Raw genomic sequence first — 12,661 nt, forward strand, 5'->3', positions numbered from 1 at the left:
TTTTGTATTGAAAAGAAAATAATAGAAACGATGAATGAGAATGAAGGCAGTAACTGATTTCCTTTTGAGTATTTTCATGATAAATGTAATGTTGCCCTGGAACTGCAAGTTAATGGTCACACATTTGCTATGTAACGTTGCATTACTTTATTTGACAGAGACATGAACTTGTCAGTTGCTGCAATGCTCACTAGGCAAAGCTCACAGTGACATGGGGTTGCAATTATTAATGCTCGTAATCACTGTACTTGAATTTTAACATTTCACATGGCATATATGGAAATGGCTTTCTTTACCATCTCCCCCCAAATGTTTTAGGCAAATATATCTGTTGGAATCTGCACTTCATAAACCCCTCTACCACTGTCCAGTAATTAAGGACCTATGTTCATTAATTTTTAGCTATTTTTTTGAACATTGTTCCTATAGTGACAACCTGTTTATCAGTCACAGAGAAGAGGTGAATGAAACCCTGACTGACCTTCAAAGAAATTTTTCAAGTACTACAGTGACATTTTCATTTTTTCAATTTAATGCTTGAACAATCAATACAGTGTCCAGGTATCTTCAACTTCTCACTTTTTATTCATTCTTAACATCACTGAGGGCATATTTGTAGCCTTCATCTATAGGGAAGTGGTACCACATACCAGTGTTCAAAGGGTGCTGATACACAGCACAGGGCAGATATTGTCCTCCCATAAAGAGTGATGCATGTTCTTCTCAGAGCTGCAACTGCAACAGAGAAGGATAGGGGCCAAGCTCAAGCCCTGCTTCTGTCATAACCTTTGCAAGGAATATGTATTTACTGTGGTCTCCTATTACCTGTGACGTGTAAGGCTTCACTGCTTATCCATGTAGGACTCAAACAGCTTTTCCTTGGCTTTGTTTACCTGATGGGTGTCTTTTGGATTTCTCTTTTTATAATTTGACTTCAGTATGCTTCTTTTTTTACCTGCACTTTTAGAAGTAGCACCATTTGTAATCAAATATGATCAAAGTATATTTTTATTTTAAAGAAAATCAGTTAACCTCTCCCACTTTTCAGAACTCAATGACGTAGAAAGTTCATAATTTCAATAACAACAGGATTTACACAAATATATAATCTAAGGAAAGATGCCAGAGTCCTGTTTGGAAGGATTCCTCCTAGTAGTGTAGAGTCAATTAATAAAGCTTAGTATGATTTAGCATGTATTAGAATGAAAGCTATGATACAGCTTGAATTATTTTCTTTCTAATACCTAAATTGATCTTACCTCTTGATTTGTACTAAAGTTTGTTTGTGATACAAACTTTTTGGGTTTTTTTAAATTATGTAAAACACTTTATATTGCTATTTGGTTGTTAGGTTTTTTCTCTTTATTTTTCAAAATAATTCCACATGTTAAATAAGGTTACCAAGGGAGCGCTGAAGTACTGTAATTTCAAAAAGCAGAATTTCATTTGACAATATTTGTTTAAAATACAACTGTACAAAGCAACCTTTATATAGAAAGTGTGATGTAGGAAGCTTTTTCCAATTCACCTCAAGTTTTAAATTTTATGAATCAGTTAGAAGTCTCACAGGAAACATAATTCGGTTTATGTTGCTAGATATATTTTATAATATATTTTCAGTAGGGCATTTCTCTATACAGAAAAGTAGAACTTTGATTTTTAAAAATAGTTTAGAATAAATCTAACTGGAATTTAGAATTCCACATTTAAACGTAGCTTTAATTTTAATTAAATTGTATTTTAGAATTGGGAGTATAAATATATTTAAATTATATTCTGTAATGCAGTAGAAAGCCTTGAAAAGAAAAACTGTGAGGAAAAACTACTTTTATAGAGGCAATCCAAAATCAAATATACCAACTGTCTTGGTTTGAGACAGTTTAAAGAGGTGAGCACTCTGAAATGAGGAACATCCCCCTTGATTCCAACCAATCCCTTCCCTCCAGTAAGGAATGAGATAAGAGGAGATATAAGTGAAAAAATAAGAGTTTAGTAACAGCATGCCAACAGGCAAGGGAAAAAAAGTAAGTAACTGCTAGATAGCAAACTGCTAAATCTCACAACCCCAGGGAACAAAGTGAGACCCCAATGCCGGAAATGATCTTTCCTGAGACGGTGCCAGCCAGAGGTGGCCACATGGCTGGAGGACAAAGGGAAGATGATGTCACACCTTCCCTTCCAAAGTGGCACCCTCCAGACAACCATGTCTTTCTCCCTGGAGCAGGAAGCCAATGGACTTGGCTTGCAGGAGAGGGACCGCCTGCAGCGACCAGCAGGCACCCGTGGAACTCACCCTAAGGCAGCTCAAAACCGCCAACTGCAGCCTCTCTGAGGTGCACAAAACTCCGAAAAACTAAAAGAGAATCCAAAAAGGGAAGACAAAACCTTTGTCTGAGCAAAGACCAAACAGCCCACGAAGTAAATACCACATGGTGAAGAACCGGAAGCAGCCATGAGAGGATTTAAAAAATTCCCATGATGGCATCCCCAGACATACACACAGCATACCTGGCTCTGTAGGGTCTTACAGTAACAATTTTTGGGCACAGATAGATATGGAATACAATAACATAACTGTGAAAAAACTCAGCTTTGATACTGAATTAGAACGATATATAAAAATTATAATTGACTCAGTATATCGATGTGTTTTAATCCTACTAAGAAAGGCACATGAAAATTAAAAGGCTGGAGTTTATTTTTCAATTTTAAGAGTTAATGTATTACTTTATTTTTTGAACAAAATACAGCAGCATTTAAGCAACAGCAGTGACATTATCTTAAAGAACATAAGGCCGAGCTACTTTATTTTAATGGCTGTTATTTAGTTTTGGCATTAACTATTTAAAAAAATCAAAGTGTACTTTCCTAGCTCACGGCAAGTGGCCAGACAAAATTTCTCCATTCCAATAACTGAAACGTAAATGAAAAATACAAAGGAAGGTCAGAGTGGTGTATTTTAATTCAGTAAGGTGATAGGCTTTCCTCTCTATTTAAGCAGAATGAGAAGGAACGTCAGTGGTTAAATGGTAAAGTGTTACATTCTTACCATATTGAAGAGATGCAACCTGATTTACTTCTATGGAATTGCGATGTTTCTGCTGAAATAGCCATGTGATTTTTTCAATGTTGCTCTCTATTTTGCAGTTTTCTCCATTTTTTACATGCAGGTGGTTAAGAAGGAAATCTGATTTTTTCAGCCGAACTATCCTTTCCTCCAGACTGAAGATTCAATAAACTGGGCAAGAGCTCCTGCTTACAGTATAGGCTTTTTTCCATCTAGGGGACTCAAAAAATTCTTCAGGGAGAGGGGATGTATTTCAGACCAAGGCAAACTTGTTCAGAGTGTCACTATTCAGGAACAGCAACACTTTGCAGACATCAGTTCCATTTAAAACAAACGTGAAGAAAAAGGGATGAGGGAGAAGCAGATATGAACTGGCAAGTTAGGCACATACAGGTATCTTCCTACCTTGAGCACATACAGAGATATCTTCACAATTTGGGCAGTTGATTTCTGTTAGTTCTTTTGGCTTAAAATAGGAAACTAAAACAATTTTAAAAACCTCTCAACTTGATGTTGTATTTGGGAGAGAAAGAGCCTTCATCTCAGTCTGCAGCTCAGATGTCTGAGCAGCTCTGTCTTTACGGTGGTTGCCCTCCAGCCTCAGTATGCTGGAGATCGGTCAGTGCTGACCCAATAGTGGTGTTTTAGGCATGAGAGATGGAGGCTGAGAAAGTGTGGTCACTACTGTAGTATCTTACAGTGAAAAAACCCCATCCCAGTCCCCCCACAAACTCCAGTACAGAGTTTTGTTTCTTGGAATACAAGTCAAGTTTAGGTTCCAGGTCTTGAATGAAAATGACCTTTTCAGATATGGGTGCTTTAATTTGGGTGGATCAGTGAACAGCTAACAGCCTCGGCAGAGCTTTCTTGCCCCTAAATGCTGAACCAGAACCCTGGTTTTAAGATGCTTTACACTTGCTTGTATGGATTGACTCAAGAAGGAAAGGGAAAGGCAGTTTTCTGTAGCATCATTGAACCTATGGATAACAATGGGCCAACAGGGATCAAAATTAAGGACTATGGGCTCACCTTGTGAGATTTCAGATTTAAATTTTAAGTGAACTTTACACCTGGTTTTGTTAAACCTCATTAAGATTCTTATGGGCTCATTTTTCAAGCTTGTCTTGGTCCCTCTGAATGGTATCCTGTTCCTCTGGTGTGTCAGCTGCACTACTCAGCTTGGTGTCTTCCAGGCCATTCTGTGATTCTGTGATTCTGTGTGGGCTGGTTTTAACAACCAACAGGGAACTAAACTCTATATAAGCCACTCTCTTTCCCCCACACCTTATGATAATGGAGGAACAATAGGAGAGATTATGTAATAAAAATCTCAAGTTTACTAAAATCAGAATAACTACTGCAATATCAATAGTAAAAAGTACACAAAAAGAAGGTGCCTTACCCACAAAAGAACACTTACCAACCGGAACAAAGTAAAATGCTTCTCAAAGATAGCACCAGGTGTGATCTCCAAACAAAGGCAATATGGTGAGGAGAGCTTCCACAGCATAATGTTCTCCCCTATCCTCCCACCCAGCCCAAAAAGAGTGGAAAGCAGAGACAAAAATGCTGGAAGCTAGTTCATCTGAATAATGGGGTTGTGCAGGTGCTGTCTAAGCTCGGCCCTCTGCAGTTGTTTGAACTGCAGCCTCCAACGCTCTCCTGCTTGGAGCTGTCCGCTTCAACACCGTGTCTCCCATACTAGTGCTCTGGAGGAAAAACGGGAGGAGGGAAAAAAACTGGTGGACAGCGGAAGGGACCAAGTCCAGTCCGCCATGGTTTCAGGGGACAGTCCACTCTGCTTATGTGACTGGGGCAAAAGTGGTGAATTCCCAGTTTCTGGCCCTGGCTTTTTCCCACTGAAGCTGTGCCCCTCGATGATGTGGGTGGTATTGAATAAACAGGGCTAAAAACTCTACCCCCTTTTCTCTGCAACTGGGACACTATGAAACTGTTTAAAATGTTGTCACATTGTACAGAGGACACCAGAAATGATATTTCAGAGAAAAATGAAAATGCTTCGATCTGAAAAAATGTAAACGTTTGAAATAGAGTTGAAGTGATTTCATTAAAGGGAGATGATAACAGTAAACCTAATAAACTTTCTTTATCTCTCTGGTTTTGTTATTTTCTTCTGTCAAGGACTTTAATACTTCGGAAATTTTTTGCAGTTCTGAAAAATTGCAAGGGTCATACCTTCACCTCCTTGTGAAATACAATCCTGTGCCTGTTTATAATGGTTTATATTCCAGCTCTGCACAAAGGCAGCAGATCTGTGCTTCTTTGGCTCTTCTAGTGTCTTACTGAGTTCAGAGTCTTATTTGTGCCTGAGCCATCTTCCTTTCCAAATCCATTTAGGAGCAAAGTCACTAAAGCCTGGAGAAACAGGGACCCTTACAATATATCCTCCAGTTCACCAAGTGAGTAGCATGTTGTTTTCTATTCAGCCCACTGGGAGAAGAACATTTTGTACCTAGATGTTTAGAAGACTTGCCTCTTAAAAAAAAAATATTATCTACAAGCTAAGAAGCATCTCTTAGGTTCCTGCCTGGAAGTTGGAATGACTTCCCTGCTCTTGTTTAGCTAGACAGCAGTTTCAGTTAGTTTAGTTTCAGAGATTAGTCAGATAGGTCAGTTTGGTGACCATATAAATACATTGAAAGTACGTTTAACAGTCAGCTTTAGAATTTGTATTTCCTTGTGGAGTTCATGGGGACACAATGCACATGTATATTAATTCATTCAGCAATTATCTCCTAAATTATCTTACTATTACCCTAGATTATAAAACAACATATGGAAGAAATAGTTTTAAGTGCACGCTTCTTGTTTCATGTTATCTTTAAAATTAACACATTTTCTCAACTTTATATAAAAAATAATACCTGATAAATACAAATTTAATGTAAATATGTGAATGCTTTGGTTTTCTGGGATGCTGCTGTGATAGCAATTGTTAGTTCCAAGAATTATTTCATCCTTGAACAAACATAGTATAGTACAACTAAAATGTATGTATAGATCTGTTGAAAATGTTTATCTACAAATACTACTTTGAAAAAGATTAGGTCTCCCCTACCCCCACTGTCCATTCTTTTTCCTTTGGCCAGGCAATACTTCCCTATTTCTTTTTAAAGAAATTATGCCCTCTGTGTAAAAAAAAAAAAGGGCGATTACAAAGATTTCCCAAGGATATATGAGTTAAACTGCCGTCAGTCTCTAGCAGTGGTAGTTAGCTCTGGTGTTTCTGTCTAGGCATTGCTTTTCTGTGAGAGTGCTTCTAGGACCTGGGAGTTAAAAGTATAAAAAACGATTTAACAAGAACATACACAATAAGTTTTATTATGCTTTAGTTATATGGTTTAACTCTTCTTCCCAGTGGTCCAAGGAATTGGAAGGTCTAAGTAAATTCCCATTAAGGTAAAAGGAGGCAAAAAATTTTTAGTAATACTGGTGTTACTTTGCTGTGAAAGGCACTGGCAGTTAGTGAATATGAATTTAATTACCTTAAAAGATTTGGGCGCATTTTAATTCCTTGTCAATTGTGAACTAAAGCTGTAGATCTCACAATTCTAAATAATCACTATTATTATTTGAAAACTAACGGTGTTTGGAAGACATGGCATTGCAATTACCATACATAATTCCGAGGGCTTAATTCGGTCTCCTCAGTCCAAGTTCTCAGAGGCAGTAGAGCTGACAAGGATTACAAAGCCTCATGCTGTCCCCTTTGGGCTGGAAGCACACTGATCTTCCAGTCTCTTCCATATGGATGGCTAATGCTGCTAAACTGTAGAACCTCCAGGAGTGCAATTAGGTCATCTCCTAAGTTTGCTGGTTTGAATGCCCTCAGAGTGGTCAGCTAGAGTTAATCTTTAGTAAATAACGAAATAAATAAACCCCTTAAACTAGTGCAAGACAGAATACTGAGGACTGGGTGATATTGAGACCTTTGTAGCACAAAATGGGATGGATACTTATTTTCCCTGTAATATGGCCTTTCTATTTAAACAGTTCTGTGAAGTTGTAAAATCGAGTTGCTTGTCTGAGCTGAGTCTTTTCAGTAATGTGTGTGCTTGTGTAGACACACAGACAAAGTAGTGGGTTTCTAATGCACTCCAAAGGCAGCAAGGTCTATAAAAGTTCAGTAACCTTTATAGGTTACTGCTGTGGTGAATATGCACTTTACAGGTCTCTGAAGACTTACGAAGCAAGACTTAACATCACTTCCCAGCAGCTAGCACTTCAATCTTATTTGAGGCTATTGATGAGTCCAGGAAACATCCTGGAAGTAATTGATTACATCCCTCTGTCTCAGGGAAGCATGCCATCACTTGCACTTGCGCTAAGCCTGGAGTCAAATTTCACTGATTGTTAAAAATAATAGTAGTGTAAAAAGAGTGCAACAGTTATCTGATGCTACTGGTCTGTGCTTGAATTGGAAGGGACCTACAGTGGTCATCTAGTTGACAAATTCAGGGCTGACCAACAGTTGCAGTACATTATTAAGGGCATTGTCCAAATGCCTCATAAATACTAACAGGCTTGGGGCATTCACAACCTCCCCAGAAAGCCTGTGTGACTATCCTCTTGGTGAAGAAACACATCCTAAAGTCCAGTGTGAACCTTCGCTTGATGCCATTCTGAACCATTCCGACACATCCCTGACTCCTAGGGGGAAGAGATCAGCACCTCCATCTCCTTGTCCCCTGCTCTGGAAGCTGTAGATAGAGAGCAGTGAGGTTACCTGCCTGCTATTCTCCAAGCCCAAGTGCTCAGCCCCACTTCACAAGCCTTGGCTTCCAGGCTGTTCCCCAGGTTTGCTGGCCTGCTCTGGAGGCATTCAAGGACCTTCACATCCTTCTTAAATTGTGGGGCCCAGACCTGCACACAGTACTCTAAATGAGGCTCACCAAAGCTGAGTATGGCGAGATAACCACCTCCTCTGTCTGGCTGGTTATGCTGTATTTGAGGTACATGGCTGCCCAGATTCATGGCTGAGTCACACTTAGCTTGATGTCGGCCAGCACCCTCAGGTTACTCTCTGCAGGTCTGCTCTCCAGCCCCTTCTCTCCCATTTTACGCTTGTGCCTGGTGTTACTTCATCCCTAGTGCAAAATCCAGCATTTCAACTTTTTAAATTTTGTCCCATTAATCATAGCCTAACGCTCTGATCTATCCAGATGCATCTGCAAGGCTTTTGGTCTCTCAGGAGAGTCAACAGCACCTCCCAGTTTGGTATCATAGCAAACTTGCTGATGGAGCACTTAAATCCTGTATCCAGGTTGTTGTTAAGTATATTGAGCAGAGCTGGTCCTAGAACTGAGCCCTGAGGAACAGCACTGTTGACTGGCCACCAGCCAGATGTAACCCACTTCACTACAACTGGGCTCATCTGTGCTGTGCTGAAGATGTGCCACTTCAGCTGGAATTGCCTTTCAAAGAGAAAGCAGCCTGTAAATTACTCTAGTACTAATATACTTTAATTAGTCTTAGACAAACCAATTCCTATTTAGTTTATGATAAACTAAATTGATTTAACTGAATGTTTTGGTATTTTTGTTACACTAGACATAAGTTACTCATCCCAAAATGAAGATATTGATGGACCACTCACACAGACTGGCATTAATATCCTGGACCCTGTTGCAGTTTTCCCTATTAGGCGAATTCATTTAAATTGTTGCTGTTTTCTATCAATATCAGTATTTGTAGTCTACTTTCATATTTTCTCAAGATTTTTGTTTACTAATATTCTAAATATTCTTGGAATTCATGAGTGATTTATTTCTAGTTCTCTGCATGTCTTTGCTGCTGAACTCCCAAGTTTCCTGCATGTGTGTTCTTATAGATGCAAATTCAGAAATCTGAGGAATTTTTTAAGGTGAAAGTTTTCAAGTGTTGCTCCATCCTCTTAGATGATATCGTTCAGCTCCCTTTGGAAAACCAAGCCTGTTTCATGAGGTCACTTTGAGTTTTAACTTGAAATGACAGTAGGCTCAATTGTACCTTTTTTGCTTATCATTGAGGAACTTGAAACTAAATTACTAAGTATCTTACAAGATTTGCAGTGCAATAATAGGTCAAATTCCTATGAGTTCCTATGAGTTCAAATTCCTCCTTGAATTGGAGAGGCATTCTCCCAAAGACAAGGAGACTGAATGTTAGTTTGTAGGTGAGTGAAAGTGAAGTTTCAAGTTAAAAATGAAAAATGAAACCAGCCATATTGATGACTCTGGAAAGGAAGATTTCTTTTTCAAATTGTGATGGCCATCTCACTTAAGTATTTATATTTCTATTGTTTACTGAAGGGATAAGTCAGAAGCATTTTTATTACACCATTGTGAAATTTGCAGTTTTGCATGAATTGATTTTGTACCTCAAATGAGTTATTATCCTATGAAGTTACCATTTCCATCTTTCTTTCTTCTACTTTTTGCTCTCATTTGACAGAATGGGAAAACTGTTACTGTTGTATAGTCTGATGCTGTGAATGTCCTTTTCAATAACCAAGTCTAGTGTGTTTTACAGTGCATTTCCATAAGCAAACTGGATGGAATGCTTTTTAATAACCCTATAGCCATTTAATGATTTTTATACTTGTTGTTTAAGGACAGTTTGGATATAGATTGATATAGAATTACCAGAAGTACTGCATATAAATTAAACATTAAAAAGGTAGATACAGCCAGACTAAGCAGCTCAGCTATAATCTTTGGTTATGCAGTTACTGCCTCAAGGATACTTCATATACTTAATATCATATGTCTTTCTTTTGAAAGATGATCAGTGGGTTCAAGTAACATTTCAGCACAGAGGAAATTGCATAATTTATAGACTTTCCAAAATGAAAAACAGGAAACCAGTTACATTAAATTAAGTCTTCCACTCCTTTTTTTTCTTTTCTGCTCTTACAGATTGGAACATTGAGGGACTATTACCACTTCTACCACAGTAAAACAATTAAAAGGTCAGTTCTCTCAAGTAGAGGTACCCACAGCTTCATTTCAATGGAACCAAAGGTAAGAAAATCCATGCATGTATTTGAGGAAAAAGCCTTTGCATTTTTTATATGAGATACTATACCAGAGGACATTCACCTGAATGACATATAGCATTACAAGGATTAACCCTATCTGTTTTCTAAGGTTCTACTTCTCATTAAAACAAAGTGAAGATGATACCATGCTATTAAGTATGTGCTATTCTTGGAACGTAAGGTCCACCATTATGCCTGGATGAGTATTTGAATTTTGTTAATTCACTAATTACTGTCCTATGCTTCTCTGCAAAACCACATGTGTAAGATTTATTCTTGCAGATCCCTTCTGTGAAACAACGAGCTTTAAAAATGCAATGTGGGATGGTACGATGTTCAGAGGAAAGTTTCTCTTGCTTTTTTTCTTGTCTTCTTCTGGACTTGGTCTATGAGGGATTAAAAAGAATACTCTTTTCTGTGGTCCTTTTGGTAGTTCCACTGATCTTAATTTTAAGATCTGCATACCATTTCTTTGTAGCACACATTATAATAGGTAACTGACCACACAATTTAATTACTGGTTTATAGTTAAGTATAACATCCTCTAGTATCCTACCCAGGACACACTTTTGTTTGAACCTTTAATTTCAATGATTAGTATCTTATTCACTGACTGCAGAATTGGATTGCCTCTGGTTTTCTTTTAGAAAAAGTTTGGTGAAGATCCCATTAGCTTTTTTTATGCTGTTCATGCAATGCAGTCTTGCCAACAAGCCCCCGGGCCACTGGTGTGGTAAAAACAGAGTCAAGCTTTTTTTAAATTATTGGATGATGAATGTTCCCTGTGAAGGATTTGTCAGGTTTTACTTAACAAATCATTTATGAGAAGTAAAAGTTACTTGTGAAAGAGTTTGAACACTGTACAAATTGAGCATCATATAGGAATACTTCTGCCATCTGGAAAACTGTATTTAGGGCTGAAGTTCCTCTTGAGGATGGGACAAGACTAGGAATGTACACAAAAAACTGTGTTCAATCCTGTGGTCATGAGGCTGAATTGCTTAACCCTTTGAGAGCACCAGCAGCTCTGCTGAGCAGTGTATGTTGGGGACTAGTATGAAAGTGATCAGGGCCCAAATCTCTGTTCCCACGAGTACTGAGACCCACCATTCAAGCAACAAGCACTGCACACAGAATAGGCGAAAATGCAAAAGGAAGGGAAAGTGTTCACATCTGCATCAATTCATGCTCTTTCCATATGCACAGAGGTGGAGTGATTTACACACAACTGCACAAGTTCGCTTGCATGTACCACCATAAACTGCGGTGTTACACCCAGCTTCCAGATACCCCATCTGCACCTCTGGCAGACAGTCCTGACTACTTTGGCCAGAATAGTGAGAGACTCTTAAGGCAGAACACAGCAGAAAATCAGAGTTATTATTTATTTTCCACATTATGCTGTTTAGGTGTTGTCTCCAATCTGTGCTGCTGCTGGTATAGAATTTCTACATTTCTAAACCATTGTTACATATCACTTCAATATTGAGAAGCTCTAGTGAGGATTATGCAAGGTACTCAACCCTGTTAATAATTCTGAACCCAAAGAGAAACCGATAGTCTAATATCTACATCTTTCTGACTGCTTCACTGAACCTGGGTTTGGGAATTCTTATGTGGCTGCAGACATATCAATAAATGAACATGTATTTGTAGCATAAAGATAACTTTGTCCTCAGTGTGTATAATATTTAATGATTATTAAAACACACTGGCAATTTAATTGCTCTATATAAGCTGGTCCTTTTAAAACAAAAGCTCTAATGTTAAATGAGGCGCGTTGCATTGCTATGAGAATTTGAAAGGACCACATGCTATTATATTTATGAATGTGATGGTATCTAATGCCAATATTTGCGGCAGATTAGTCAGCGTGTATATTTGGGAACAAAGAAAAACTGAGGTTTGTTTACTTTCTAAATAATTTGATGGTAATTTACTTAATGCAGAAAAAGGTCTCCCTGTTACGTGTACATGGAATTAACTTGTTCTGTGTTGCTTTAGACATGGATCACTAATTTTTTCCTTTACAGAATTTTAAAGGATGGAATTCTGATTGAGTGGCAGTTCATTATGTAAATAACCTGCATATAATGGAAGAAATTATGAAATTTGGTATTTCTGATTTATTTTCATGGATGGTGTTTGATTTCATTGTGTGAATGCATGATGAAAGATGTAGAACTAATAGAAAATCTTGTTCTTGTGGATTTAAATTAATGAATTTTGAAGAACTTTGGTGTGATTTTCTTCTGGAAAAGACTCTTCATACTGTTATAAACAATATGAATAGATCCAACAGGGAGCATAATAACTGGGTGTGGCACTTAGTGCTGTGGTCTGCTTGACAAGATGGAGATTGATCAAAGGCTGGACTTCATGATCTTCGAGGTGCTTTACATCCTTTTGTGATTCTTTGATAAATTGAAGACATGTGGATTGCACATTTTGACACTTTCTCAGCATTAACCTGTATTAACCTCATATCATCTGTATTTAGTTGATAAGGTAAAGGATATGCAGTATAATGCAGGTAAAGGATATGCAGTATAACA

At 38.0% G+C, this 12,661-nt stretch overlaps 1 protein-coding gene across 1 annotated transcript in view; it reads left to right on the top strand.

Moving 5' to 3' along the window:
* PCSK5 (proprotein convertase subtilisin/kexin type 5) overlaps nucleotides 1-12,661 on the top strand; it is a gene marked incomplete at both ends in the record, with an annotated part of 173,808 nt that overhangs the window by 12,274 nt on the left and 148,873 nt on the right. The window contains one exon of the mRNA XM_082302244.1: nucleotides 9,985-10,089. Within this exon, the coding sequence (XP_082158370.1) occupies nucleotides 9,985-10,089 (105 nt within the window). The remainder of the gene's footprint in view (nucleotides 1-9,984; nucleotides 10,090-12,661) is intronic.

The sequence above is a fragment of the Coloeus monedula genome (assembly GCF_965178545.1).
Source record: "Coloeus monedula genome assembly, chromosome: Z".
NCBI lineage: Eukaryota > Metazoa > Chordata > Aves > Passeriformes > Corvidae > Coloeus > Coloeus monedula.